This window comes from Heloderma suspectum, chromosome 3, assembly GCF_057233095.1.
Source record: "Heloderma suspectum isolate Gila_16-S chromosome 3, 16-S_ref, whole genome shotgun sequence".
NCBI classification, from domain to species: Eukaryota; Metazoa; Chordata; class Lepidosauria; order Squamata; family Helodermatidae; genus Heloderma; species Heloderma suspectum.
This window is the reverse complement of record NC_139460.1, coordinates 118,698,319-118,726,084: the sequence shown is the minus strand read 5'-3', so window position 1 is coordinate 118,726,084 and position 27,766 is coordinate 118,698,319. Positions and strand designations below refer to the sequence as shown.

At 41.9% G+C, this 27,766-nt stretch overlaps 1 protein-coding gene across 1 annotated transcript in view; it reads left to right on the top strand.

Moving 5' to 3' along the window:
- Positions 1-27,766, top strand: part of LOC146350115 (CD99 antigen-like) — a 53,960-nt gene that overhangs the window by 8,972 nt on the left and 17,222 nt on the right. The window contains exons 2-8 of the mRNA XM_084844274.1: positions 12,331-12,372; positions 14,407-14,451; positions 15,293-15,322; positions 17,401-17,472; positions 19,382-19,438; positions 23,840-23,863; positions 27,669-27,704. Coding sequence (XP_084700400.1) covers positions 12,331-12,372; positions 14,407-14,451; positions 15,293-15,322; positions 17,401-17,472; positions 19,382-19,438; positions 23,840-23,863; positions 27,669-27,704 — 306 coding nt within the window. The remainder of the gene's footprint in view (positions 1-12,330; positions 12,373-14,406; positions 14,452-15,292; positions 15,323-17,400; positions 17,473-19,381; positions 19,439-23,839; positions 23,864-27,668; positions 27,705-27,766) is intronic.

Genomic DNA, 27,766 nt, shown 5'->3' with positions numbered 1-27,766 from the left:
ATAAAACTATCACTCATCGTTCCACTATGTGTGAGTAGGAGCATGTTTAATTTGGCTCATATACCGAGCAGTCTGATGCAGGAAGAACACTTATGCCGAGAGTCAGGGTCACTCCAGCATTATGTCACATGGAGCTTCTCAAGATGACCGAGAAGTGACAAAAAGTGGAATATTTTCTCCTATCTAAATGGGAGAATCATGAGTGATAACTGAGGAGCTATTCATCAGTGGGAAGAGCTGACAGGGTAATATGTGAGCCTCCCATAGACATATAATGTCTGAGGAAAGCGTTAATCAACACTGGGATTTACCTTGAAAAGGAAAAAAGTTGGACAGATGTGGTCAATCCTTGTCTGTGGAATTTGTGGATTCAGAAGAGGCTTGTTGGAGGGTTTCATGAAATGGTGTCCAGTTATTCCAGCCAAGCGCATGGGAGTCTTAAAAGTGACAGGCCTTCTGAGTTTAGGTCTTCGTCGCACCTATGCAGGGCCATTTTGTGAGGGCGGGGGAGGCGAACAGGGTGGCTGCTTTGGGCTCCAAATTCTGGGGATGCCAAAATGAACCTCCAAAAATGGTGGTGATGCTGCAGCTCCTTCCCCCATGCTAGCAACCCACCCATCCGTGCTGCCCAGACCACCCAATGTCTCGCTCTGAGGACTCCGAGAGTGAGAGAGTGATCAGGTAAGCAGACTCTCCAGAGAGTCTTATTCACTGATAATAAGTTTTTATAAACATGAATCATGGGTCGAAGTACCAGGTCAGCCTCAGTAAGTGTGTTCAATAGCACGGGGGACTCCGATGCACTGAAAGCAGCTGGACCAAATCTAGATTCTAACCAATGTTGCAGTTGCAAATACTGCCATTCAGCTGTAGCGGGCAAATCAAATTTATCTCATTCATCATCAACACCCACTAATTGATCCAAAGTAAAAATCACTGTCCATGTCCACCACAAAAACATTTTCATTCCAATTTTTAAATCTGGATTTTCCCATAAAATCAGTTTAGCATGGGGAAATGGGTCAAACTGTAATTGGCGTGACATTATATGCCACACTTCTCTGACTGCCATGATTGTAGGAAATCTTGTATCCACCTTAAGATGCTGAGAACCTAATACCATCACTTTGGAGAGACGCTCCAGACAGGAAGACTCCAAAACTGACCAAGGTGGAAAATCAAGTCTGAGTGGAAAAGACCAAAATTTAGTACAAGTCAGCAGATAAGCCTGATGCAGCAAGATCTGGAAAGCTAAACCCAGCTTCTTTAACTGGAAGTTGTATCCTTTTCAAAGATATTCTTGGTGAAAAGGAACCCCCCTCCCAAATCTCCGAAACAAAGCATTAAGCTTTTGGAAATACTTGCCAGATATAAGTAAGGGGATCCCACCTATAACATAAACAGTTCTAGATATAGTATTCAACTGAAGTGTATTAACCTTACTTCATAGACTCAGGTTTAAAGATGCCCATCTATCGATATCTCATGAAATATTAATCAACTTATTTATATTTAACTTTATCATTTGATATATCTAGGGATAATTATCCCCAAATTAAGTAATGAAATCTGGGCATCGTGGAAATTACCAGTTAGGATATACTCTAGTGTATTAACTATCTCCAATCAATATTTCTGATTTCGACCAAATGAAGAGCCTGACAATTCACCAAAAGTATTAATCAGTTTCATCAAAGCTGGAAGAAACGACTGAAGTTTCGAAATAAACAGCAAAAGATCGTCAACATAAAGAACAATTTTAAATTCTAAGCCAGCATGCACAAAAAAGTGAATGCGACTGCTTTGTCTAATAGCGCACGCCAGGGGTTCCAAACGTAAATCTAATATCAATGGAGAAAGTGGACGTCCTTGTCTAGTGCCCCACCCAAGTTGAAAAAAAGCTGAAAATAGATTGTTGATCTTTACTTTGGCTCTCGGGGCCGAGTATAATTTTTACCCATCTCAAAAATTCTTTGGGAAAACCAAAATGTATGTGGTAAAAATAAATATCCAGTGGATTTTGTCAAAGGCCTTTTCTGCATCCAAAGAAATGATGGCCATCTGATCAGTTCTTTCAGAATTTAAAGTGACCAGATTGACAACTAATCTGAGATTATCAACCCATTATTTTTTTAATAAATCCCACCTGGTCTGGTCGAATCAGTGTTGTGATAACTTTTTGCAATCTCTTGGCCAAAATTGCTGTTGATATTTTGATATCTACATTAATTAATGATATAGGTTGATAGCACATTAAGTATGATCCTTGCCAGGCTTACGAATCACAGTAATATAAGCATCATTTAACGATGAAGAAAGGGAGCCCTGATTCAACAATATGATTATAGAGACAATACAACTTCGGCGTGAATAGGCTAGAAAATGTTTTATACCATTCAGTTGGAAATCCATCTGGACTTGGTGATTTCCCAGTATTCCTATTCATAATTGCATTCATAATTTCCTCCAAACATTAAGCAGACTCTCCAGAGAGCTTGCCAGGCCCAAATGCTACGCTTTGAGGGGCCCTTCCTTAAAGGAAAGCATTCTGGGTGTGGTGACTATGAAGATCACCCATACTGCTGCAGTGCAGGCAATATCCAGGGCAACTTCACTTAGAATGCCTCACTTAAAGCAAGGACTCCTTGAAGTGCAGCATAGAGGGGGGTGCAGGTGGCGGGGAGAGGAGGAAGATGGTGGCGGCAGCGGCAGCTGCAGAAGAGGAAGCAGTTGGAGCAGGGGGGTGGTGGCGGCGGCTGGGAGGGGGAAGAAGAGAGGAGGATGGCTGAGGGATGGAGAGAGAGAAGAGTGGGGCTGCAAGGGCAGCATGACCTCTGGGTTGCCAGAATAGCACCTTGCCTAGGGCACCAAAATACTACAGACTAGCCTGCACCTATGTATGCCACTTGTACATACATTATAGACAAATGTACATAATAGACAAATGGAACTGTTTTTTAAAGTGTTGTTTAAAGTTATGCCTCCTTTCAAACAAATGTTAATCAGAAAGAGCAGTGAAAATTTGAATCCAAAGAAATTCATCACTGATCTGGTTTGGACAACAGGACAGCCCACCGTGGCTTCATTAACTCTCAAGGCGCTGCGGTGCATGCCGTCCACCATTATGAATATGCAAGCCCTGGCTGGAAGTTGCTGTGGCATGGCATGTCATCTGAACCTGGGTGGCAGGGGTTATATGAAGGTTAAACAACCCTTGCAGAACCCATGGTCTGTTCTAGGGTTATGCAACAGTTGCTTAACCCTCAGAGGACCCCCACCGCCTGGGCTTGGATGACATGACAAGCCATGGGAACCCGTGGCTGGGGGCTATATGTTCATAATGGCAGCTGGCATGTACCACAGCACCCCAAGGGTTAATTATCCCACAGTGGGTTGTCACGTTGTGCGAACTGGCCCACTGTGTTGCAGAAGAGGGACAGCACAATGCATGATGGAATTAGGTGCAATTGTTCACGGCATTGTCTCATGTCTTTTTTAACAAGCTGGTGTAAGCCAGCTCTCTTCCATTCCCTACCCCCAAAATCTGGATTTCAGGTTGGAGCCATGGATTAAAAAGCAGATTATCCCATGTCTGACATTTTCCTTTTGGGTCTTGCTTAAGCATACATTACAGTAATAAAATGCCCCTCTGGGTTAACGAAGCTTCAACCCAATCCAAATCATCCTTTCATGCAAGTTGCTTTCATGTAACACAACAGTAGACTGAAAAGTTTTGTTTTGAAACATTTTCTTGTGATGTGCAGTGTGGACTTTGGAATTGAAATTGTGTTGACAAAGATATAGCTGGCCTAAGGCTGCAATCTCATGCACACAACTTGAAAGTTAACTCTGATTGAATTCTGAATGCATTAGTTCTGAGTGAACCTGCATAGGATCATGCTGTAATGTCATCTTGATGCCTACTTCAGGGGGCTGGGGAGGGTCCTTTGTACATTCAGAGTGTATTAGAGAGTAGATGCAGCTTTCTGATCTGTTTGTTTTTTATGCCATGGCATTTGGAAGATTTTGCTTATGAATCAGAGTTCCAAGTCATATGATTTGGCTCCTGTGGTGAGAGGGTGGTGGTTTTTTTTATAGACTTAACTGCTGTTGCTCTAATCTATTTTCTTTAGAATATGAATAGAATGGCAGTGACCTAAGCTTTCCTAAAAAATCTTTACCAAAATTATGTTGAGGCTATTTAACATTTAGCTTTTTAAAAACTCACAACAACTACTACTATTACTACTATACAGTGAAGAACAAGAACTGGTTCACAAACTCAGAAAACAGCTGTTGAGCAAGTATTGTAAAAGAGAGAACAGTCATTGGTTGACTAAACCCCCACTACTATAACTTAACGTTATCGTCAGGAATGAATCTGAGTGTGTGGAGATACTTAGTAGCTCAGTCTCAGAACGGGAGCAGCCAGAACCAGGGGAGGCTTCCTCCCTAGCAAGCTCAGATATGGCGAGGTGTTCTTCTCAAGACTTTGGCACACAGATGGCTTGACCTGAAGGGCCCCCCCCTTTCCTCCTCCATGAGAACCCAGGTCTTGGGGGAGGATTGAGAGTAAGGGGCGTGACTTGAGGGATGCTAAGGTCTGTGGCAGAGTGAGGCGGGAAAAGCTAGAGGCGGAGCTCAGATGCACAATAGCCCATGTAGGAGGGAGCAATTGTAAGGGAGGCGCATCCCCCCTAAGCTAGTCTGGCTGAGAAGTTCTCATTCAAACTGCTGGCAACTTCTCTAACTTCCACTTCAGCTCCTCTGTTGGTATTTGTAATTGTGTGGAGTAGCTGTTTCCTTTGTAGCCTGAGAGTTTCCTAGAATTTGCATTTGTGAAGGACCTGGTCATTAACTAATAAAGTTAACTAATAAAGTAGTGCACCTGAAGGCTAGTATCTTAAAATGTGTTGATTGCGAAGGGGGAAGACGAAAGACGGTGACAATTATAGACTCTAGAACAGCTTTTCCCAAGCTGGTGGTCTTCAGAGGTGTTGGACTACAATTCCCATCATCCCCACCAGCATGGCTAATTCCTGTGCTGGTTGGGTTGGATCTTTTTTTAGTCCAACGCATCTGAAGGGCACCAGGTTTTGGAAAGCTACCATGGCCTTCCCTAATCTGGTGCCCTCCAGGTATTTTGAACTTTAAGTCCTGTCATCCAGGTCCAATGGTCAGGAATTCTGGGAGTTGTAGTTCAAAACATCTGGAGGACACCAGGTTGGGGAAAGCTGGTATATCATAATGAATTTTATCGGAGAGGATTGGGAGTGGCCCAGAGCTGTGATACTGGCTCACTCACAGATCCCTTATTCGAATGCAGGGGATTGAACTTGGTTAACTGACAAGCCCCTTCTTCTGTTTTCTGCCTTTCAAGGGACCCATTTTATTTATTATCCTAATATCCTGCCTTTCCTCCCCTATTTTATTCTTGCAACAATCCTAGGAGGCTGAGAGATAGTGACTAGCTCACGGTCACGCAGTGAGCTTCATGGCAGAGTGGGAATTTGAACCTGGTTCTCGCCAGTCGTACTCCAACAGTCTAGAGCAGTAATGGGAAAACTCTTGCCTGTGGGCCAGATATGGTCCTTAGTGGTTTTCTGTTTGGCCCGCAAGCTTCTTCTGCTATTATCTTTGATCAGTGAACAGAGATAAGAGAATATTTAAAGGAAATTAAACTTTAAATACCCTGCAGAGTATATAGCTGTTGCTTTTTCAGGCTTAAGATCTGTCATACAGGGGCTTACGCTTGAGTTGCTTAGAACTGGTTTGTATACTTGGTGAGAAAACATCAACATAGGTAAAAATTACATCTGTTCTTGGCTCCACCCCATGCCCTTAGTCCTGTCTACTGCTGCAATACAGCCCCTGAGACCCTTCTCAAATTGGAATTTGGCCCCATCCCAAAAAAGTTTCCCTCTCCCTGCTATAGTGCTAAAGACAGATCAAAATAGCTGTTGGCCTCTGTATTTTTAAAAAATAAGTGAGTGATCTCATAGAATCTCATAGAACCATAGGGTTGGAAGGGGCCTACAAGACCATCGAGTCCAACCCCTGCTCAGTGCAGGAAGCCTGATTCCCAGGCGGTCTCCCATCCAAGTACTAACCAGGGCTGACCCTGCTTAGCTTACAAGATCAAGCGCATCCAGCACCTAGCCACAACGATAAAGTTATCAGAATTACAAAATGCATCAATTACAAAAAAATTACATAGTACAAAAACCATTTTCTTTAAGTCACATACACACATATACATGTGTGTATGTGATACATGAAAAAGAACAGATCCTTCTACTGAAGTCAATGACCTATACATAACCCCGAGTATCAGGAGTTACATTTTCACTGTTGACTATTACTGCCTTGGCAGGAAGAACTGATTGGGGCCAAATTGTTGTTATTGGTAGCCATAGTAGCATTACTGGTAGTAGCAGGAGCAATTAAAAGTACTTATAAATCACTTTTTGACCCATCAGGGCCATCAAAGTGATGTACTATCTCAATAACACTGCAAAAACAAAATAAAAGCAGAAAAATGAACCTTGTTTAAAAATAAGCAGCATTAAAATCCATAAAAGATCCAGTGAAACAATGCATTTTTACTGCCTGTCTAAAATTCTGTAAGGATGGGGGCTATATGACCCATAGTCGGGGTGCTGCTACAGGAAAGGCCCTTCCTCATATATCCACCGGTCTAGCCTCTGTTGGTGCTGGAACATAACAGGGCCTCTCCTGAAAATCCCAGAGTACTGGCAGGCATGTATGGGAGGAGGTGGTCTTTCAGATATCCTAGCCCTAAGTAATTTAGGGATTTAAGGTCAAAACCGGCATTTGAATTGGGCTTGGAAAGCAATTTATTTGGTTCAAGAGCAGTAGTATACAGCCTCCAAAGCTCAAGTCAGACAATGGTCTGGCCACTGCATTTTGTACTTTTTAGTTTCTGAACACTTCAAGGACAGCCCCACGAAGACTGCATTATGTTAGCCTAAATGAGATATAATTAAGGCTTATAATTCTGGCCAAATTTGCCTTTCCTGTACTATGTATTATGTTTTCTTTCTCCCCCTGCTGCCCTCTATATATTAGTGCTGTACTGAAAATTTCGCTTCTTCCATTTTTGGCATTTCATTGGGAAAGAGGGACAAAAACTCCAGCAAAAGAGGTTGGGGAGGTGAGAATTTCAAGCAACTTTCTTCTTGGAGAAGAGGACAGGATTTCTGCCTAACTTTTTAAGTGTTGGTGGTGACTGAGGATCTTGTTTCTATTTTTTTTTTTACTTTAATAACCCCACACACACACACACACTTGTGGCTGCCCATGACTCTTTAGAGAGAAGCTTCTCCAACGTGGCAGCTATTTCTGAACTCCCAGGAGACCACACTACCTCTCCCACACCTACAGGCATTCAGGAAGGGCTGCAGGAGCTCTGCAAAGCAAGAACAAACGAAGCTTTTAGAGCTTTAGAAAAATTCTCTTCTTCCTTGCCGCAACACTGAGCAAGCAAGATAATAAGATTTTTTTTCTAAAGCTCCAAAAGTCCCATTTGTTCTTGTTTGCAACAGCCTGGGACCCTTTGCAAAACTTCTGCAACCTGGGAATTCTTCCTGAATGCCTATAGGAGAGGGTGAGGTCATGTGGTCTCATGGGAGTTCAAAAAGTGCTGCTGAGCTGGATAAGCCTCTCTGTAAAGTGTCTCGTGGTGGGGGCGTTTTTCAAGTAAAAAATAAAAAGATCCTTCAGCCACCTCCTAAACTTAAAAAGGTATGTGGAAACTCTTGTCTCCCTCCCCAAGGAGAAAATTCTCCGAAATTCTTCCCCTCTCTGCAATGCCTCTTTCTCAGGGAGAGAAAAAGCTCCCCCAAATAGGGGCAGGATTCGGAACAGCGTGTGTGTGTGTGTGTGTGTGTGTGTATAGTGCATGCTTTTAACAAAAAGCAATGGTTTGGTTGTTGAGTTTTGTAAGAAGACATGCTGATGTAAGGGAGCTGCAGTATTTGACTCTGTGAAAATGTTTCATCTCCTAAGTTTAGGAATCTTGGGCATCTTTGGTTTAAGACTCTTCATACTGAATGCATTTTTGTTTCCATACATTTCAGAAATTTTTAGCTTGAAAAAGCATGCTGATAGAGGCAATCTTTGTAGAAACTGCAGTGCAGTATTGAGTCTTCCTAACTTCATGGTATGTTGCTACAGAGCTAATTATAAAGCGTTGCTTGGCAGCGCATGTAAACATCCTGTCAGAGTTTTTGCCTCTTCTGGAAGAATGATGCCCACAAATTCCTGCATAGTATGAGATGACTGATGCTGTTGCAAGCTTTCTGTTCTTCTTATGAGTCATACTTGTATTTCAGTCCCTCCTCTATAAAAACTGTCAAATGTCCAAATCTCTATTGAGGTGTTTCTAGAGGTGATATGCCAAAGGCATTCCACATTGGTATGTGTTAGAGGAGAGAATGGCTACTACTGCATCTTTCTGACTTCTCATACCCAGTAGATTTGGTGTTCCTCTACAGCTGAATGGATTGCAGGTAATAAATGTTGGAGGAAGTTTGACCATTTAAACAAAAATGTTCAAATAAGGAAAAAATAAAAGTGAATCCTCAGCCTTTTGTCTCCATCATGCAGTGGTGAAAAATCACCCAAAGTTGTCATTAGTTTTAATGTTGCTGGCTTGGATCCTCACTTCTATTGTCCATAAGTTGGAAGAACCATATTGGAAGAACCCCTTCTGTGAGCACGACTCTCATTCTGTGACTGAAATTTCTTTCCATTTGTGGAGAAATCAGGATCAATGGTGGCATTATTTTTTTTAAAAAAACTTAGTTTAGGCACATTTCATAGTCATTTAGCAAGTTACAGCTGGCAGTATGTGAATAAGACACTGTTTTTCTCTAAATTACTGTGCTGATGACTGTTCTGGAAGTAGGTGGCTATGAGTTTAAAACATCAGTTTTGAACCTGCAAAAAACAAAAAGGTCTGCCTGCCTTCGCAACAGGTTAATTGTTTGTCATACATACCTGCACTCTAATTGAGTGTGTATGGCTTAAAAATAAAATAAATAAGATATTCAGCTGGTGTACCACTTGCTGTTGCTGCCACTATTTACAACACTTCCATCACAGCCTCCATTTTCCCTCTCTTTTTTTCCTTATCTCTGGGGAAACTGAAAAGTGGAAGTAGTGGTTATTGTGGGGTAGGCTGAATCCAGCTTGAATGTTCAACCTGGTAATGTGCTTACACCCATTCTTGCTGACACTCAAACAGGGGCAAGCTCTAGGGCAGGGGTAGGCAGAAGATAGATCTCAGATGTTTGGAACTTCAGGTTCTAGAAGCATTTGCCAGCATGGCCAATGGTCAGAAATGCTGGGAGTTGAAGTCCAAAACATACTTTCTGTCCACCCCTGCTCTAGGGTAGTCACAGACATCCGAGAAGTATGTAGTTCTAGGCTTCTGGGCAAATGCCAACCCCACACGTGCTATAAAGCTGTTAGTATTCTGGCTTGGACACAACTGATTAAACAGTGCCAGGAGACCAGGGAAGAACAACTGCTATTCCAGCTTGGGGGAAGTGGACTGCTCCTGAGAGTCTTCCCCTTCTGAAAACCTGCACTGCTATCCAAGGGAAATATCAAGCTTTTTTGTGTGGGGGGTAAGTGGGTATGCCAGCTGTCAAGAGAGGTTCAAAGAGACCAATCTGGTAAGCTTGCACTGCCTATGGCAGAGTTAAGAAACTGGAGAATGGAAACATTGATTGAAACAAGCTCTTGCATTATGACGTATCACCCTGTAGTGATCAATTTTTCCTTGGACAGTTCTTTTATTTGTGACATGGTCCTAATTTACACAACCAGATACGAACCCTCTTAAGGACTTTAGGGCCCTGCTCTTAAGGGTCGCTTAAGGAGCGATCTAGTCTAGTGTTCTGTTTCCAGCAGTAGGCAACAGGTGCTTCCAAGAAGCTTACAAACAAGACAGTGGCAACAGTGTCTGGCATTTAGAGATATACTTTGTCTGAATACAGAGGTTCCATTTAGCTTGTCTTGACTATTAGCCCTTGATAGGTCTATAAACAAATTTATGGAAGAATCTTGAGGGAATACTGGTGACCTACATATCTCATAAATCCTATTGGAAAGAAATACATGAATATGCACCTTTTGGCTAGATTTGGGGATTTACCATGTGGCTTCCTGGCTCTCCTGCTGCTCAATATATAGCAAGGTTAAACAGCCAAGTATATAGTTTCAGGTTGGTTTTGCATGTGGTAAACCTACTGACAGACCTACTGTAGTTTCTGCACAGATGTTTACTGTGAGGTAATAGATCAAAATTCAATTCACATTGAGAAAAGGTGTAAATTAGTTCCTGTTGCAAATGGCAAATATTACTCTTTATTCAGTCTGAAAGTTCGTTCTGTTTCCATGGATCACCCTTTCCCCTGTAGTCAAACTTCTCTAGAATCCAGGAGCACATACGAGTTTAGCTTTTCATTTAGTATATTACACTAAGGGCCAAACCACATATTAACATTAGAATTCCATAACTGGAACTATTTTTTTTTTAATTGGGATTGTTTGGATTGGTGCTACAGCTCAGGAGAAAGGTGATCTAATCCTCTGCAGTCCCCACCGCCCCATTCCTATTCCTTTCAGGGGACATTGTGACTGTATGTCTTTTTCCAATAGCAACATGGCTGGAGGGCAGCTTAAGTTGGGGAAGTGGTGTGACAGCAAAGGGTTAAACGGGCCCCATATAGTACTCTGCAAAATATTTTAATTTCTCTCTGTCCGTATTGAATTCATGGTCATCTAGGTGACCAGGTACATAGTATTTTTCTGCTCTGCTTGTGTAGGTTTAAAAAAAAAAATTATTGGGAATTTTGGGTTCCAAATTCAGGGGTGTGCAACGTTTTCTCTCTCTTCTCACCCTCACTTAACTCCATGTGGCAGTATGTGTGCTTCTTTTGAAGGAAGTACTTCAGGAACAAAGTAGCTAGTGCATAGCTGAGTGCTTCACCTGTTGAAAAGTGTACTGATTTGGTTCTGCCACTAATCCAGAGGTTAAAAGAGCCTGGTGAAGGCCCTTTAAGACCTAGGAGTTGAACATGCCTTTCCCCTTTCTCTGCCAGAACATACGCTGGTCTGTAAATATTTGTATATTAAGTTTGACTAGATCTTTAATAAATTCCTGAAAAGGGATGAAGCGGCAGGTGTTCTGTTGGCTAGTGGAATTACTACTTGTATCTACAGATCCAGATATAGGTTATTAGATCATCTTTGGATAAGTTCCTTTGGTGGTAGTGCATGTGTATGTACACGCGCATGCACACGCACACTCTAATTAATATATATGGGTGATCGTATGCATATATTCACATTTTTATTTATTTATTTTATTTATTTATTTCATTTCTATACCGCCCAATAGCCGAAGCTCTCTGGGCGGTTCACAAAAATTAAAACCAAACAACACACAATAAAACAATTTAAAATATATAGAACATTAAAACCACAATAAAACCTAGCAGCAGTGCAGGAGTTTAAAATACAGATTTAAAACAGCAAAGTTAAAAATTTAGAAAGCTAAAATGCTAAAATGCCTGGGAAAATAAAAGGGTCTTCACCTGACGCCGAAAGGAATACAATGTAGGCACCAGGCGAACCTCACTAGGAAGCTCATTCCAGAGCCGGGGTGCCACAGCAGAAAAAGCCCTCCTCCTAGTAGCCACCCACCTCACTTCCTTTGGCAGGGGCTCACGGAGAAGGGCCGCTGATGATGACCTTAAGGTCCGGGCAGGCACATATGGGAGGAGGCGATCCTTCAGGTAACCTGGCCCCAAGCCGTTAAGGGCTTTGAATGTTAACACCAGCACTTTGAATCAGGCCCGGAAATGGACTGGCAGCCAGTGCAGCTGGAAAAGTACTGGCGTAATATGAGCTCTCAGGCCAGTCCCTGTTAACAATCTTGCTGCCTTATTTTGGACCAGCTGAAGTTTCCGGACCGTTTTCAAAGGCAGCCCCACGTATAACGCATTGCAGTAATCCAGACGAGAAGTTATCAGAGCATGGATAACTGTAGCTAGGCTATCTCTGTCCAGATAAGGGCGTAGTTGGTATACCAGCCTAAGCTGATAAAAAGTGCTCCGTGCCACTGAGTTCACCTGTGCCTCAAGGTGCACATGAAAATGTTTGATTTCAAAAGCCATCCTGTAGGTGCAGGCTACTTCATTTGGAACTAGGTAACTAATTTCCCTGTTATTCTGGATAGAGCCATAATCATGTGTGTTAGAATGAAATGGTGATGCTGTGTTTTTTTTAATTGAACAGGACAAGATGATTTCGATTTGAGTTTGGCACTTCCAGATCCTGGTAAGTAAATAGTTTTATGAAATAAACCTAAGGACCTTTTTATGGCTCTTGTAGTAATGGTAATGTTACAGTATGATGAGGGTTTTAATTTAAATTAAATCTTAACTCTGCTTGCGTAGCATAATACTGCATTATTTCAGTGTGGTCAATCAAGATATTTTGCATCAGTCAAATCTGATTTTGGGATGATAAGAATTTAGAACAAAATGGGTAACACAGATAATTCATGAAGTATTGGGGGAGCAGGGAAGAGATGTTGAAATGCCTGAATATATAAATGTGTGTGTGTGTGTGTGTGTGTGTTTGCTATATCAGCAAATGAATGCAAGTATGAGGGTGGGCTATGATTGACATGCCCAGTCAGCATTACGTAACCCCTGGCCAGTATCCAGAGAACTCAAAACTAATTTTTTGAGCCCAAAGAGGCTTTAGACTCACTTGAGAAAACAGCAGCCCTCCATGCCTTCTGGAAAGAGTGATGAGAGATTCAAAAGCAGTTTGATATTCAAAGCAACAGCAACAAAAAGTCAATCCTGTTGGGCTACCACAAACCCATCATTCGTAGAACCTACTTGCCAACTTCAGAAAACTTCAAAGAGGGAGACTGTGGACCACATGATGATGGCAGTAATTTGCTGTTAAACCTAGGTCTGCTCCAATAACATATAAAATAGGAGTAGGGGTTCAGTTTTTATATCCCAAAAGAGGCATTGCTGGCAGGGGCCTGCAGAATGCTTTGCCCAAAGGCCCCCTGCCCCGCACAGCCCCTCCCCAGCCAGTTTTCTCCCATCTGGTCTCAAGTGTAGTAGTGACTCTTGACTGAGGGTGAATTTACCTTGATTTATAGGCTGTGGTAACGTGGGAACAGAAGGAGGAAATGGATCTCACATTCAAACACATAGGTCTGCTGCTGTCATCTATAGTTTGGTTCTTGGGTTCCTGTCCTGATTGTGTGATACCCTGACCTGTTGAAGATTGGAAAAGAAGAGTAGATACGCTTTTTTAAATACTTACATTCATTCGGATAATATTTTGTATTTGGTATTTCTGTATTATGCTCTTCCTGTAGAAAGCACTGAGCAGCTTATATGGTGATCTCCTGTCCATGTACTGATGAGGTCCACATTTCCTTAGATTAAGCAAATTAGTGCATCAGGTCCTCCGAGCCCATTCACAAATTCCATATTCCTAAAGGCTTGCCAGCAGCAAAAATGTCCAGATACTTGATATTGAACTGGTTTTAGGAATGAATGGTCAATCTTTTGTTTGTAAACAATCTTTTGTTTGTTTATTTTGTTTGTAAATTTTAAACTAAGCATCTTCTGCTTAGCCTGTTGGCAGGAAAGCAACTTATGAACAAAGAAGCTCTGCTGAACTAGATAGGCTGCAATCCTGTACTTGCTTACCTGAGAGTAATAACCACTTAACTTATGAGATTTGCTTCTGAGTAGACCTGTATACGACTGCACAGTAAGGGTGCAGTATGTATCTTTAGGCAGAAAACAGTCGTACAATTCTCACCATTCCATAGCCAACCAGTAGGCACCTGGGAAGGGAAGGGAAGGGAAGGGAAGGGAAGGGAAGGGAAGGGAAGGGAAGGGAAGGAGGACCCCAGCCACTGGGACCGGTCCCAACCTCCCTGCAAGGGAAGACCACTCAGGACCTGATCCCAGGACCACTTCCCCCAAACTTCTTGACAACACCCTTAGCCTATTTTGGCACAGCCTGGTTTCTTATGTTTAAGATAAACATGTAGCCTTTTAAGGTATTCATCAAATAGTGTCATTCACTGTTGGCTCAAATCTGAAGTCTTGCATCCGCTGCTTGCTATTACTTTATCATGCAAATGAACTGTAGGGCTCACACCTTGTATAAGAGCTGACTTTTATATTTTGGTTTAACTAGCAAGAATCAAAGCTCAGCTGTGCCCAATTGTTTGTTTAATTTTCCCCAAACCATCATTTGAGTAGATCCCCTGCTATGGTAACTAATTGTTCAAATGTTTATTAAGCAATGTGTGTTTTTATACTGTAGAAACAACAAAGACACCCGCTTCATCTCCTAAAAAGCCACCAAGTGGTGAGTATATGTGTACTCTTAGCAGTAATCAGAGCTGCTTTAATACTCCTGTACAGTTATTCTTCAGTGTATCTGCCTGGATTTGGGCAATACATTTTCCTTATGTGTAGTTTAAAAATCTATTCCTAATTTGGATACATTTTTAGATCTATTAGAATACTACTAGATGCCAAATTTGCCTTAATTCTATGCTTTTTGTTTTGTACGTTTCCTAGTGGATGTGTGAATACTCATATACTTTCTGTAATTGCTATAATTCATGCATGGAGAGTTTTTTTTTAAATATTACAACCCACTTAGACATGATATGGGACAAATCCCAATAGATATGGGGCAAATCCCAATAAAGATGTACATTTTTCTTGTGTACTTAAATTCTTCTGAAATCCATTGGCTGTAAGTATGTGCAACTGGCAACAACATTTAACAGTGTGGTGTCCCTGTTGTCACTAACAGTCTTGACTCTTACATCTAGTTGGGAAGTGGTAGTGTTTTTTTTAGTAGTTGAAAGAACATTCTTTAAAGTTTTTTTTTTTTTAATAGTATTAGCAGAGTAATTCTTCAAGGCTTTCTTCTAAGGCCACTTTGCAAACAACTGAGCATACTTCCCCGTTGCTTTCTCCCACATATGACTAGGTGTGAAGGTATTTTTGTTCCTGTCCCTCTGCCCCAATTTCCATGATGTGTGTGAACTTTTCTTTCCTGCATGAGGTACTAATTATTTTTCCTTTAAAAAAGTATCTAGTAATTCTACCTAAACCATTTTGTATATCTGGGGAGGGGGGATGGTAACTCTGTTGTTTATCCTGTTAGATGATGGCTTACTGTTTTTCCTGTCTAGATGGTGACTTGGATTTAGGAGATGCCCTTGGTAAGTATTAAAAGTCTCCAAAACCATTATAAACTGGGCTCTAGTCTTTATATTGATTTTAGATGTTGGCTTTGTACAGTAGAAATAAATATAACTGACAAGACAACATCTCAACCGCACAAATAGATCTACTTAAAAGCAGCCTGAGAATTTCTTTTTCCATCTTCCATCACTTTTAAGGAAGGGTATTCCAGGATAGGCAGCATATGTCTTGCATACTGGAACTACTGCTGCGGTTTGCCTTTCCCATGCTCATGGTATGCATGTATCAACCATTGCTGTTTATTGTATCCAGTGGGGGGAAGGTGTGGCTCTCCAGATGTGGTTGGACAACATCTCCCATCATCTCTGACCCTTGGCCATGTGGCTGGGGCCAATGGGAGTTGAAGGGGGCCCAGCTTCTCCACCCTTATATTAGAGGGACGTGGAAGGTGACCTTAGTACTGGCTATGGAAGTAATATGAATGTTGCAGAAGCTTATTGAACTGCCTCAATCACTGTAATACCTTTTTAAAAACCAAAATGGGGGTGGGGGGTAGATGGAAAGTGGTGGGAACCTGTTCATCATGCCATTTGTCTGGAACCACCCTCCTTGTTGAACTATTGTCCTGTGGATGCGTTATTCCCCTGACCCTTATTAAATTAGATCTTAATGGCAATTAAGATAAATCAGAAATAAGTAAACAGATATTCTAGAGTGCCACCATCCCCAGAGTGTAGGCCCTAAGTTGGAGTCTGAGCTCTGTTCAGTCATATTCACTCTTGGTTTTCCAATAATTGGCCTTGCTATTTCATAGTCCTCAGAATACTAAGGAGGTGAATTAACTTGGCCAAGGATGTTCAGGAGTAAGCATATTGATAGCCCCTGTTACCTCCCAATTCCAGGAGTCAACTTGGACCTTGGCAGAACTGCTGGCCAAATCTGTGGGAAAATCCCCCAGGACATCAGGAAACCCTCTGGATCCATCAGTCTTTGGGGCAGCCCATCATACTTGGTCCTCCACCCTTGCAGAGGTTAGAGGCAGCATCCAGTCCCAAACTGATTTGTCCCTGACAATGGAGCCATTTTTGGCTCTGCCACTCACAAATCTCCACTGCTTTCCCAGCACAGAAAACTAAGTCTAACTGTGTCCTGCCACATGTTGTGGGACAGATATAATTTGAGGCATGTCCATGGTTGATGGCAACGAAATCCTGAGTTGCACCAGACAAGATGGCATTGGTGTGAACGTTAAAGGCCCCAAAGACTAAACGCTACGGCGTCCTGCACCCTCTTTCTATCCCCCACCCCCACAACACCTAGAACTGTTCCTGTTAACTGAGAGTTCTGTGCCTTAGTGTCTGTGCAGCTGGACCCTTCTCATGAAGTTCATTCACCACATTTTTTGTGGAAGAGGGCAAAGTGTTACCTAATTTCATAGCAATTTATACATGGAGACTGTAGTTTCACATGAAAGGTTGTTTGCATGATGGAGAAAGTGTCCACATTTGTGGTTCATTCCCATCCCCTGCTGCATGTACGTTCTATACAATGAGGCTCTTTGGGAATCAGCCATACAGGGCTGGGATCTTTTTCTAGCACATGGGATATTGTCATTCTCTATTTTTGTGTGTCCCTCTTCCCACCCACTCCATTCCCCATCATCTTCCTCTGTGGGGATGTTAATCCAGCTCTGGGCACTTCTGTAGGGCAATCTATTTGAGTGCTGGGGCTAGTATTCCGAAACAGGTTTACTGGGCTATGGGTGTAGCAAAACATAGCTTTGAGGAATTTTAGAGAAATTAGTCACGTCTGAATATTGCAAGTTGCAGTTCGCACCTTTCCTGATAGTTATCTGCTCAGAAAAGCCCTGTGTCAAATATCTCAACTGTTTCTTACATTGGAATGTGTGGAAACTGCTGAACAGGAAACTGGCAGAGTAACATGGGAGAGTGCATGGATGTTTACACACAGGTCTGTATCCCAACTTTGATCTGGATTGTGGATAATATGATTGCGTTCCTATAACAGCAGAGCCCCTGGGTTATTTCTGCTTTTTCACATTTTGAAGCTTGTTCTTACCTCTCTTCATCACTAGGTGACAGCGATCCAGCAGCACGGCCACCACCGCCACCTCAGCCCAAACCTGGAATTCATGACAACACTGAGGGTAAGATTCGCTGGAAGCACTTCTTCAGGGCCTAGCCAAACAGTATCATGGTTTTCTCTCATCTGAATATGCTTTTGTGAAATTCTGCTCTGTATTGCTAGGGCAGACAGTGCCTAAAGCAGTGCGGTGTCTGTGGGAACCAGTGCACCCCAGGGCACCTTTCTTTGCATCTGTTGAGGTTCCTTACCCCTCACACTATGCCCTTTGTGTGTGAGGGTGGGGGTGCTTGAGAGTATGTGTCTGCATTCAGGGGAGTTGTTTACTGTGTTGGGGATCAGACCCATCTCGGTCTTGTCCTCAGTGTTTTGGGCAGGTTACTACACAGAGTCACTACTTTGTGACTAGCCACATCTTCTATGGCAGCCATTTTGTGGTAGCACCCATGACAGTTTCTCAAACTGTCACATGCCCACAGACTCAAAAAGGAATCTACCCCTGTATTATGTGAACTAGCAGTGGAATCCGTTGTGAAAAGCTTTTGTGTGAAAAAAGAAATGATACTACTACTTTGGATTAACGTTTTGAGCATGTTTCAGGAGCTTTTCATTTCAGTCAGATTGGGAAACCTGGGCAAGATGTAGAGAGGATTGGGATTCTAAAATTATTGCTATGTCTACAGTTTGTCTTAAAGTCTGTTTACAATTTGTATCCACTTAATGGGGAAGTTATAGGCAGTATTTTATATGAAAGGGGGTTCAAGTAAACTATTTAAAAAATTAAACCATGTAATTTCTTGTAGTAAACAGGACCTGTCCTAAACCAAAAGCAGTATTGTCTCTGGCTTTAGGGGTAGATAAAACTGTGGAGTTCCCTGCAAACACCTCTGAATATCCTAAGAGAGAGAGTAATGGGTGTTGCAGAAATTCCTTGGACTTCATTGTGGACAAAGACATCTGTTTTCAGGATCACAACCCTGAGTCTTCTGAAATATCTTTTCTTATGCAAACAAGCATTGTATGGGACCCAGAGCACATATTACCTTAAAGCAGGGGTGGACCATGTGTGGCCTACAATGCCCATCAGCCCTAGCCCACATAGCCTGTGATAATGTCCCCAGGTTGCCCAACCCTGTTTTAAAGACATAACCAGCAGCTATGTCTTTTTCTTCTTACTCTAGAGTAAACATGGGGACCCCAGTCCCTACAATTTATATGGCCAAATAGCGATATATTAAAGCAAATGGATCATCATTTGGCAGTATTGAAGGCACAGGGACCCTGATCTAGATTGGGGCCACAGAAGGAAGGGTTAAAGCCCCCACACACTGGGGTCTCAATCCAGATCAGGACTGCTGTGCTTACTCTACAGTAAAAAAAAGAAAATGATGTAGCTGCTAGCTTTGCTTTGAAAGTAATGTGTGCTTTGGCTCTCAGTAATCTAAACTCTTAATAGGAGAAATAATACTTACATCTGTGTTTCACTTCTTTAAATCTTTGCATACTTCACTGTCTCCTAGATTTATGGCCCAGTACAGATGTAATCCTGTTGATGTCTTAACCACAGTTAAGAGATTTGGAGTTGGGCCACATGGATGTGCTCTCCCGCCTCCTCTTTGTCCCACTTCCTTCCCCTCCTGATGTTAGAGATGGTGATGGAGGGTTACATAATGCATGATACCAACATGTGCTTTGTGAAATTGGATGGGCACAGCTGTCCACTTGTCCATTTTGAGCACTTTGAACATTATTGCAGCAAGCCTTGCTTCTATCCCAAACATTTACTTAGAAGCATGTCTTTATGAGCTCAGTGGGACTTACATTCAGGTAAATATGCTTAGGATTGAAGCCATAGCTACAGAAGCAGGAAAGTTGCCAAAAGCACCATAGGGCACAAGTTATCATAGAAAATAATATGTTTAAATTATAAGCTTTCTTTAAAGCTTGTTTTAATAAATATCTATTTTTTAAAGGAATTAGTGATTCGGATTTATTTGATGGTGATTTGCCTCCAGAAAAGCCACCAGCAGGTAAGTCTCTGACACACTGTATTTAAAAATATGTGTGGTGTGTGCGTTTGCTACGTTGTTGTTAGGATAACTAGTGAGGGGCCATGATGGGTGTTCTCAGAAAACACACCCACACACCCTGGTATAGCATGTTTGTTTGACTTGTATTTTGTAAACAAAGTTAAAAATAGTCCCATGTTAAATTTACCTACTGTATAAAAATCTTGGAAGTTTTTTCCAGTCGCAAGTCTGAAATATTTGATTAGGAAATAAAATAAAGTTCAGTAGCTTAAAAATGGTGTTCAAACAAATCAAAAACTTTACACAGAAATACACTTTTTTTATTTAAATACTCCAGAGGGTGCAATCCTATCGGGATAGGCAACCGCCTCCAAACTCAGAGGTGACCACCTATTCAGTGCAGGGCAGGAGCAGCGCAGAGGGGATCTTCCCCCTATTTCGGCTGTCTAGCCGCAGGAAGTCGTAGTGGGGGCGGGGGGAAGCCAAACGACACACTAATGCCTTCCCCGCCCACCCCCAGGAACACCACGTTTTCGTTGCACTGCGCTGTTCTTACAAACATGGAGTTTGAGGCCAATCCGCACTGCCTACAAGGCAGTGCAGGAGGGGGTGGAGGTCGGTTGTCAGGGAACCGACCTTGGAACACAGAACCGACCTACCCTATGGCCGTCTAGCCGTTGACTAGCGGCCATAGGATTGCGCCCCAAGTATATTAAGACAGGACAACTCAATAGCATACAATTCTCTTACACTGTTTAGATATTAAGGGATGGAGGTGGGTGCAGGAATGAAGGCACTGGAAATAGTGTGCATAAATATGTGCTTCTCAGAGATAGTCACCTGAAAGACTACAACTTTGATTTTAGGTTTGACTGGTATGTTTTCCATTCATTACGTTGAGAATTAATTTCATGAAACAACACATTTTCTAAAAATGGAGCCTTTCATGCTAGAAAATATAGCAAAATTTCCATCTAAAACCTTGGTGTGGGGTTTTTGATTTAAGATATGGCCTCAAAGAATGATATGCAGATCTTTCAGACTTTCTAGTTCTTTTTGCGTTTTGAATAAAGCTTGTTTTATCAGACTTCATAACAAGGGTCTCTACATTTGGCCAAGAATCCCCTTTTATCTCCAGTTTTTCGATAGACACAGATGCTCCCAGTTCTACATTCCCAGAATCCTCTCTGTTTTGTACACATTCATGTTTCCTCTGCCTTTCTTCAAGAATGTTCTGGCCTCACAACTGCATTAACATTTCATTCGCTGTCCACCCAGGATTTTTACAAGTTGGTTCTCCCCGCCTCCCCATCCATTCTAACAATTTGGTCTTGTAATGTGCATCTCTAACAATCTGTTCTCTGAAATGTCCAATAACAGCACTGTAATAAGTGAGTGTTGTCTAGCTTGCCAGTCATACCATCTGACCTATTTATCTCTGGCTTCCTGTACATTTTCTTTTTTAATAAGCTGAGACATTTGTTTCCCTTTTATTCATGCACTTCCACAATGCACGGTACAGTCTTCATGGGTCAATCTACAGACTTTCCCAGTTTTCCTGTATTATATACCTCTACACCAGCCTTCCCTTGCCAGGTGCCCTCTAGATATGTTGAAATGCAACTCCCATAATTCCCAGCTGGCCATGCTGTTTGGAAGTACAGATGATGCAGTCCAACACATCTGGAGGACACCAGCTTGGGGAAGGCTTGAGTTACTGTGTCTCCCACACAGTAAGTCAAACTGAGAAAAGCCTGTTGGAGACTGAAGACCAGACTAGATGTTCTTTAAATTTCACATGGCAGAGCTATGCGCGATTGACTTCCTTAACTCCGTGTCAATGTGCACAACCCTGATTCAGATCAGGACCATGGTGATTCAGGAGGGGGGATTTCAGTTCCCTCTGCCATTTTTGTGCCAAAATTCCACACACACCCTTGTAGGGGGTTAAAAAAAAAAAAAAGTCCCCATAGATTCCAATGGAGATGGCTTTCCCTTTTTTAACACGCCCCTTCCCCCGCAGGGCGGGTGGAATTTCAGCATGAAAACAAGAGGGAGGAAAGCTTAAATACTCTCCCTTCACCCATATTGCCATGGTCCTGATCCATACTGGGATTATGCACAATTACACAGAGGTAAGTAAGCTGATCAAGCATAGCTCTACAATGCGTGATTAGCAGAACATTTAAGTTGGTTCTTAGACACTTAGCTTTTTTCCCTGCTTGATGTTTCTATCTCGTTAACTAGGCACCAAGTGAACATATTTTAAAGTATCCTCTTAAAGGTTTGGCTCATTCTTACCACCAAGCCATCTGTCTGAGAATTGTTGTATAAGTGGCTTTTATCACCAACAAACAATACACTTTCAGTAATAACGCAGAAAGACCATTAGAATTCTGATCTGATAGAATGTCTTTGGCTACCAAATTGGCAAAGCAGCTTTACTCTGCTACACACTCAGCAATAGCTGTACATAACAGAAAGGTTTCTGGATAGTAAGTTGCATAATTGCAAGTAACTATTCCCTTTAAGAACTCATTTCCAAAGGTAAAGATAAGATCCTTTCCTATATCCTACCTAGTCCATTATAGTTCTTTCAAAAGTTGTATCAGTCATAGGGACAGGGATTAATGAATACTGATTGATCTGCTTCACTGGTGTTGCTCTAATTGATGATTAGAGCAACACCAACTTGCTACATCTGATTGACAGAACTGCCAATAGAATGCTTGTAAAATTTACACTAAGGTATTATTTACACCTGTATTACTGATACATGGCACTTAATGAGCCAAGGTCAAAATGGTTTCGTTGCTGATTCTTGGGCACCATTAATTGACTTCCTAGTTTTTGCTTGCTTATAAATTTGGAACAGTGACTCCTTTTGCACCCTGAAACATGGAAAGGCTTAGTTAATCTGTCACCCTCATTAGTTTTTTCAAAGAAAATGTAATTTATCCTTCTATAACAAAGTAACCTTTGACTTGACTCTTCAATCTGCTTTACTCAAACTGTGTATTTCTTTTGCCCTTTTAAAGGATGTGTCTCCTCTCCCTCAAATAAAACAGTCTGTCCTAGTTGGTTTCTAACAGTTTATCTTGCTTGTTTGCAGGTAGTGACAGTTGAGACATGTACAATTGATTGTAATTACTTCCAAAATTTGGAAAATCCCTACCTAGCCCCAAAGGACATGGGAATGTAGTAACCTTGCTTTCCATGAGGGAGTATCCCCGTCAGTATGCCTACCTGGACAGGTGGGCAAACCTTAGATTCTTCATGCGTGTCCACACACAATCATGGTTGAACTACAGTTTCCAGTCCTGAAACTGAACAGCTCCCCGAAACCACTTTTCCTTCTCTTTCCACCACTATGCATAACAGCAGTTTTAGCATTCCTGAACAGGCAGTTCCCTTCTTTCCCATTCTCTAAGGTGTTATTTGTAGGGCAAAAAATCTTCATGTACCACAACTGAATTTTAATTTACCTTTAGTAGCCATCTCTCTCTTTTTTGTCCTTAATGGTGTGCTTGAGCTATTTATAGCTCAAACTTGTACATGTCTCCTTTGAGATAAATGGGTATAGGGTTGCAGCTTGAAGGAACTGAGCCAGAGGTGGACAGCCTCAGGCCCAGGGACAAGATCTGGCCCTTCTGAGGTCCTAATCTGGCCCTCCAGTTTTCCCCAGATGGCCACGCCCCCTTCCTTGGACCCCAACACCTTCCCTCCAACTACCTATCTTTTCATTGCTTCTTGGGTTTTGTACATTTTTTCCCTATTCTAAAAGATAGAGATGCCTCTCCTAAGGTTCAGTTATTGGTAGGAAGAGCTTTAAGCTAAAATAAGCTGGTATTTTTTGTCTTTTTCGCCCCACTCCCCTTACCTTCAGCCCCACCTTGAGCACTAGAAGGATTGTCCAAAATTGAATTAGGTCCCCAGGCTACAAGAGATTCCCCGCCCCTGAACTAAGTGTACAAACTGGATTCTGTAGAGGTGCTCATATTGATATATGTAACCTTGTAATCTCTCTATACGCTGAATGAAACTCCTTGCGACATTCCTTCACAAATAAATCTTTAAATTATTGTGCATGATAAATGGCGTAATGATGCTTGCATTTTGATTTGGGGCTGGTTTTCAGGATATATACATCAGATTCTCTCTCTGACAGATTCTGTCTCAGATTCTATCTCTTTTTAATGCTCTTTTATATAAAACATCTTTTAATTAAAGAGTACCAAAATAGAGTCAGAACTGGTTCTCAGTGTGATTCATGTGCTTGCATGGACAACTAAGACAACTAACTGATGCTGATAATTTGTTTCTCAGTAATTTTTCTAAGTAACCATTTGAGTTGATTTTGCTTCTCATCCTGTTACGCACCATTTTTGTTTCTTAATGTAGGCCGTGGTTCTAACCCTTCTGCAGGTATGTGGCCTGGGTCGATGTTTAGTTTGATATTGCAAAACTTTCTTTTGGAACAGCTACAATTTTGCACAACTACCCCTTGATGCATGTCTTTGTTTGACTTCTGACTAGTAGTCCCGTGATATCTTGATATTAAGCTTCACTTGTTTCCCATACTATAAAAAATAAAATAAACATCCACCTCTTGGGATTGTGAGCTGCTTGAATGAGCAGAAGGTTCTTAAAAGAAAAGAGAAAATTAAAACCAGGCAACCAAGACAGTTTTGTTTAATTGTAAGTATAGTCCTTAATATCTAATGGCCAACATTAGGCACCTTTAACAGAACACATTTGATAGTCATAATGCAAAATCAAACGAGAGCAATTACTTGTAGGTCTGGGCTATGTTTTAATATGACCTCAGCTTGGTAAAGCAGGTACACTTCATAAGAGTTAAACTTCGATGAACCAATGTCCATAGACATGCCCTGTCGTAGACAGAAGAAGAAAAGGGGCGGGGGTCAGCAAGACTGTAGCTAGAGTGAGGGACAGTTCACAGTGCCTGGTCAGATATCAGGAGGAGCATAAGGTGAGCATCTCTTTAATGAGATAGTAATTTATAGATGCGGAGCAATAGTTGACAGGATAGAGATGAATTGCCAGCTAATCCATGGCCCTGTTTGGGCAATCAGATCCATAAACCAGGAAGTACACAAACTCCATTCGCAACATGGAACTCCCTTTGCTGATTCTTGAGTCTTCCCTTTATGCAAAGTGAGAAACCAGGAAAGAAAGAAACCAAGAAACACACTGTTAATCATAGTTTCCCATTACATCCAAACTGGGAATGTATGGTTGATGGCTTCCAAACAAGCCAGGAGTCAGAAGATTTAAACCACAGCTTGCTTGGAAGCCATTAACCATAATTCCTAGTTATAAATGGAAGCTATGGTTAACCACAATTTTCTGGTTTGTTTTATTGCTTATATGAAAGGAGGAACAAAGCAGCAGCAGAGTGCTCGGAGCTTGTACATCCGAACACCAGCAAAGGCTTGGTTTGCTCGTCATGGCTAACTATGGGTTAAACAACCCATAGTTAGCGCTGTGCCGGAGCAAGTGAACACACTGCCCCCCCCCCCCGCACTCACTGCTTCTACTTGCGTAAACAACCCAGGGTTGTTTGATATTACATCCGAACCTGGAACTCTGGGTTGTTGAGGAACAAACTACCTAGAGTTTGAACTTGTGTTTGATTGTTAGTTCCCAACTTTGGGTTGTTTGTCCCTCAGTAACGTAGAGTTCTTGGTTTGGATGTCACATCAAACATCCTAGGAACAGGGCATTCCTGGGTTGTTTGTGAACCCGGATGCAAAGTCAAGCATGTGGGAAGTAACTCACTCACTTGTTCTTGCACAACTCTTGAATTGCCATTACATGAGAAACAGGTGATTATCTTTGGCACATCATGAGTAAAAACATTTGGTGCAGAAATATCTGTGAAATAGTTCTGCATTTTAGTTGTAATACCTAACTACAATTAGAATGCTTCTTTGTCCTGCTGCAGTTGTTACATTTTCCCCTAAGAATGCTATAACTAGTACACCCCTCCCTAATAACACTTTTACAGTCTATTGGGCTCCCCACTCAGATATTGGAAAAACAGTTGATACACACATGGCAATTGTTATACTCAAAGATTGAGCATAAGAATTTCCAAAAAGATGCTAACAATACACTTGAAAAACATACTGCCTGGTAATGTTCTTCTCCCTAATTTAAATTGCAAAATATTTTCTTTATTGTTCCAACAAGGTTTATTAACCCAACTGCTTCTCAGTAACACTGATTTGATTTATAATACAGCAACTTCCTGATTTCTCTTAGGCAGAAAGGTGGTGTGTGTGTGTTTAAGAATTAATGTTGGTGATTTCTGAACAACATCAGTTTAGCATCCCATTTTGCCATAGTATGCTAGTATACAGTTGGCTACAGAATCGGACTCAAAAAGTGCTTATCAATGGGATCTTCTCAAACTGGGCAGAGGTAACGAGTGGGGTACCGCAGGGCTCAGTCCTGGGCCCAGTGCTCTAACATTTTTATTAATGACTTGGAGGAGGAGGTGCAGGGAATGCTGATCAGATTTGCAGATGACACAAAATTGGGCAGGATAGCTAATACTTTGGAAGACAGAAACAAAATTCAAAGTGATCTGGATAGACTGGAGCGCTGGGCAGAAAACAACAGAATGACATTTAATAGGGAGAAATGCCAAGTTCTGCACCTAGGAAAAAGAAACCAAATGCACAGTTACAAGATGGGGGATACGTGGCTCAACCACACTACAAGCGAGAAGGATCTTGGAATTGTTGTCGATCACAAGCTGAATATGAGCCAACAATGTGATGTGGCTGCAAAAAAGGCAAATGCTATTTTGGGCTGCATTCATAGAAGCATCGCTTCCAGATCCCGGGAAGTACTAGTTCCCCTCTACTCAGCACTGGTTAGGCCTCATCTGGAGTACTGTGTCCAGTTCTGGGCACCGCACTTTAAGAAGGATGCAGACAAGCTGGAGAGGGTTCAGAGGAGGGCAGCAAAGATGATCAGGGGACTGGAAACAAAGCCCTATGACGAGAAACTGAAAGAACTGGGCATGTTTAGCCTTGAGAAGAGAAGACTGAGGGGAGGTATGATAGTGCTCTTCAAGTTTTTGAAAGGTTGTCACAGAGAGGAAGGCCAGGATCTCTTCTCAATCATCCCAGAATGCAGGACACGGAATAATGGGCTCAAATTACAGGAAGCCAGATTCCGGCTGAACATCAGGAAAAACGTCCTGACTGTTAGAGCAATATGACAATGGAACCAATTACCTAGGGAGGTAGTGGGCTCTCCCACACTGGAGACATTCAAGATGAGGCTGGACAGCCACCTGTCAGGGATGCTCTGACTTGGATTCCTGCATTGAGCAGGGAGTTGGACTCCATGGTCTTGTAGGCCCCTTCCAACCTCACTATTCTATGATTCTATAGGTGTTGGTAAGCAGTTATGTACAGGTGTTTCAGTGTGGGATGAGGTATAAAATTATTAATTTGACTGCACTGCATTGAAAATATTTGTACCTTTTAATTGTTGGAGGAGAATATTCCAAAGATCTTATCCAAAGAATTATTTTCAAATAACCTACTAGACTTTGGGAAATGTGAAAATCTTATGAACACCAGGGCAGCTTTGGGGAAACACTTTTGACAAAGTGAGAGCCAGTGTGGTGTAGTGGCGAGAGTGTTGGACTGGGAGTTGGGAGATCTGGATTCTAGTCCCCTCTCGGCCATGGAACCTCACTAGGTGACTTTGGGCCAGTCACAGATGCGCAGCCCAACCCACCTCACAGGGTTGTTGTTGTGAGGATAAAATGGAAGAGGTGGAGGAGGAGGATTATGTACACTGCCTGGGGTTCCTTAAGGAGGAAAAAAGGCGGGATATAAATTAATTAATTAAATAATAATAAATAAAGTGCACCAGCTACCTTCCAAAAAGTATTACACCTTTATATCTTTCAGCAACAAATAATATGCATCTTGCCTTCAGTCACCATTCGGAAGTTAAGCAAAAAAAGGGGCAGTATACAAAGTGGTTTGGTTTTAAATGAGCATCTTGGTAAAAGCACTAGTTCTTTACCTGTTATTTATTTGTTAATGGCAGCACCTTGCTGCCCGTCCTTTACCATAACATTGCATCAGAAGGTAGCACTCTCTTTTCCCATAAGCCATCACAGTACAGAAAGGGATTTATACTGTGTAATAAGCATACTCTAATAGAACTGTTCCCATAGGTGGACAAGATGCAGGCTCCACTGAAAATACAGAAGGTAAGCTGATAAAATTGTTCTTGTTCTGCTCAATTCTAAAAGAGTCCCTAAGAGTTAACATT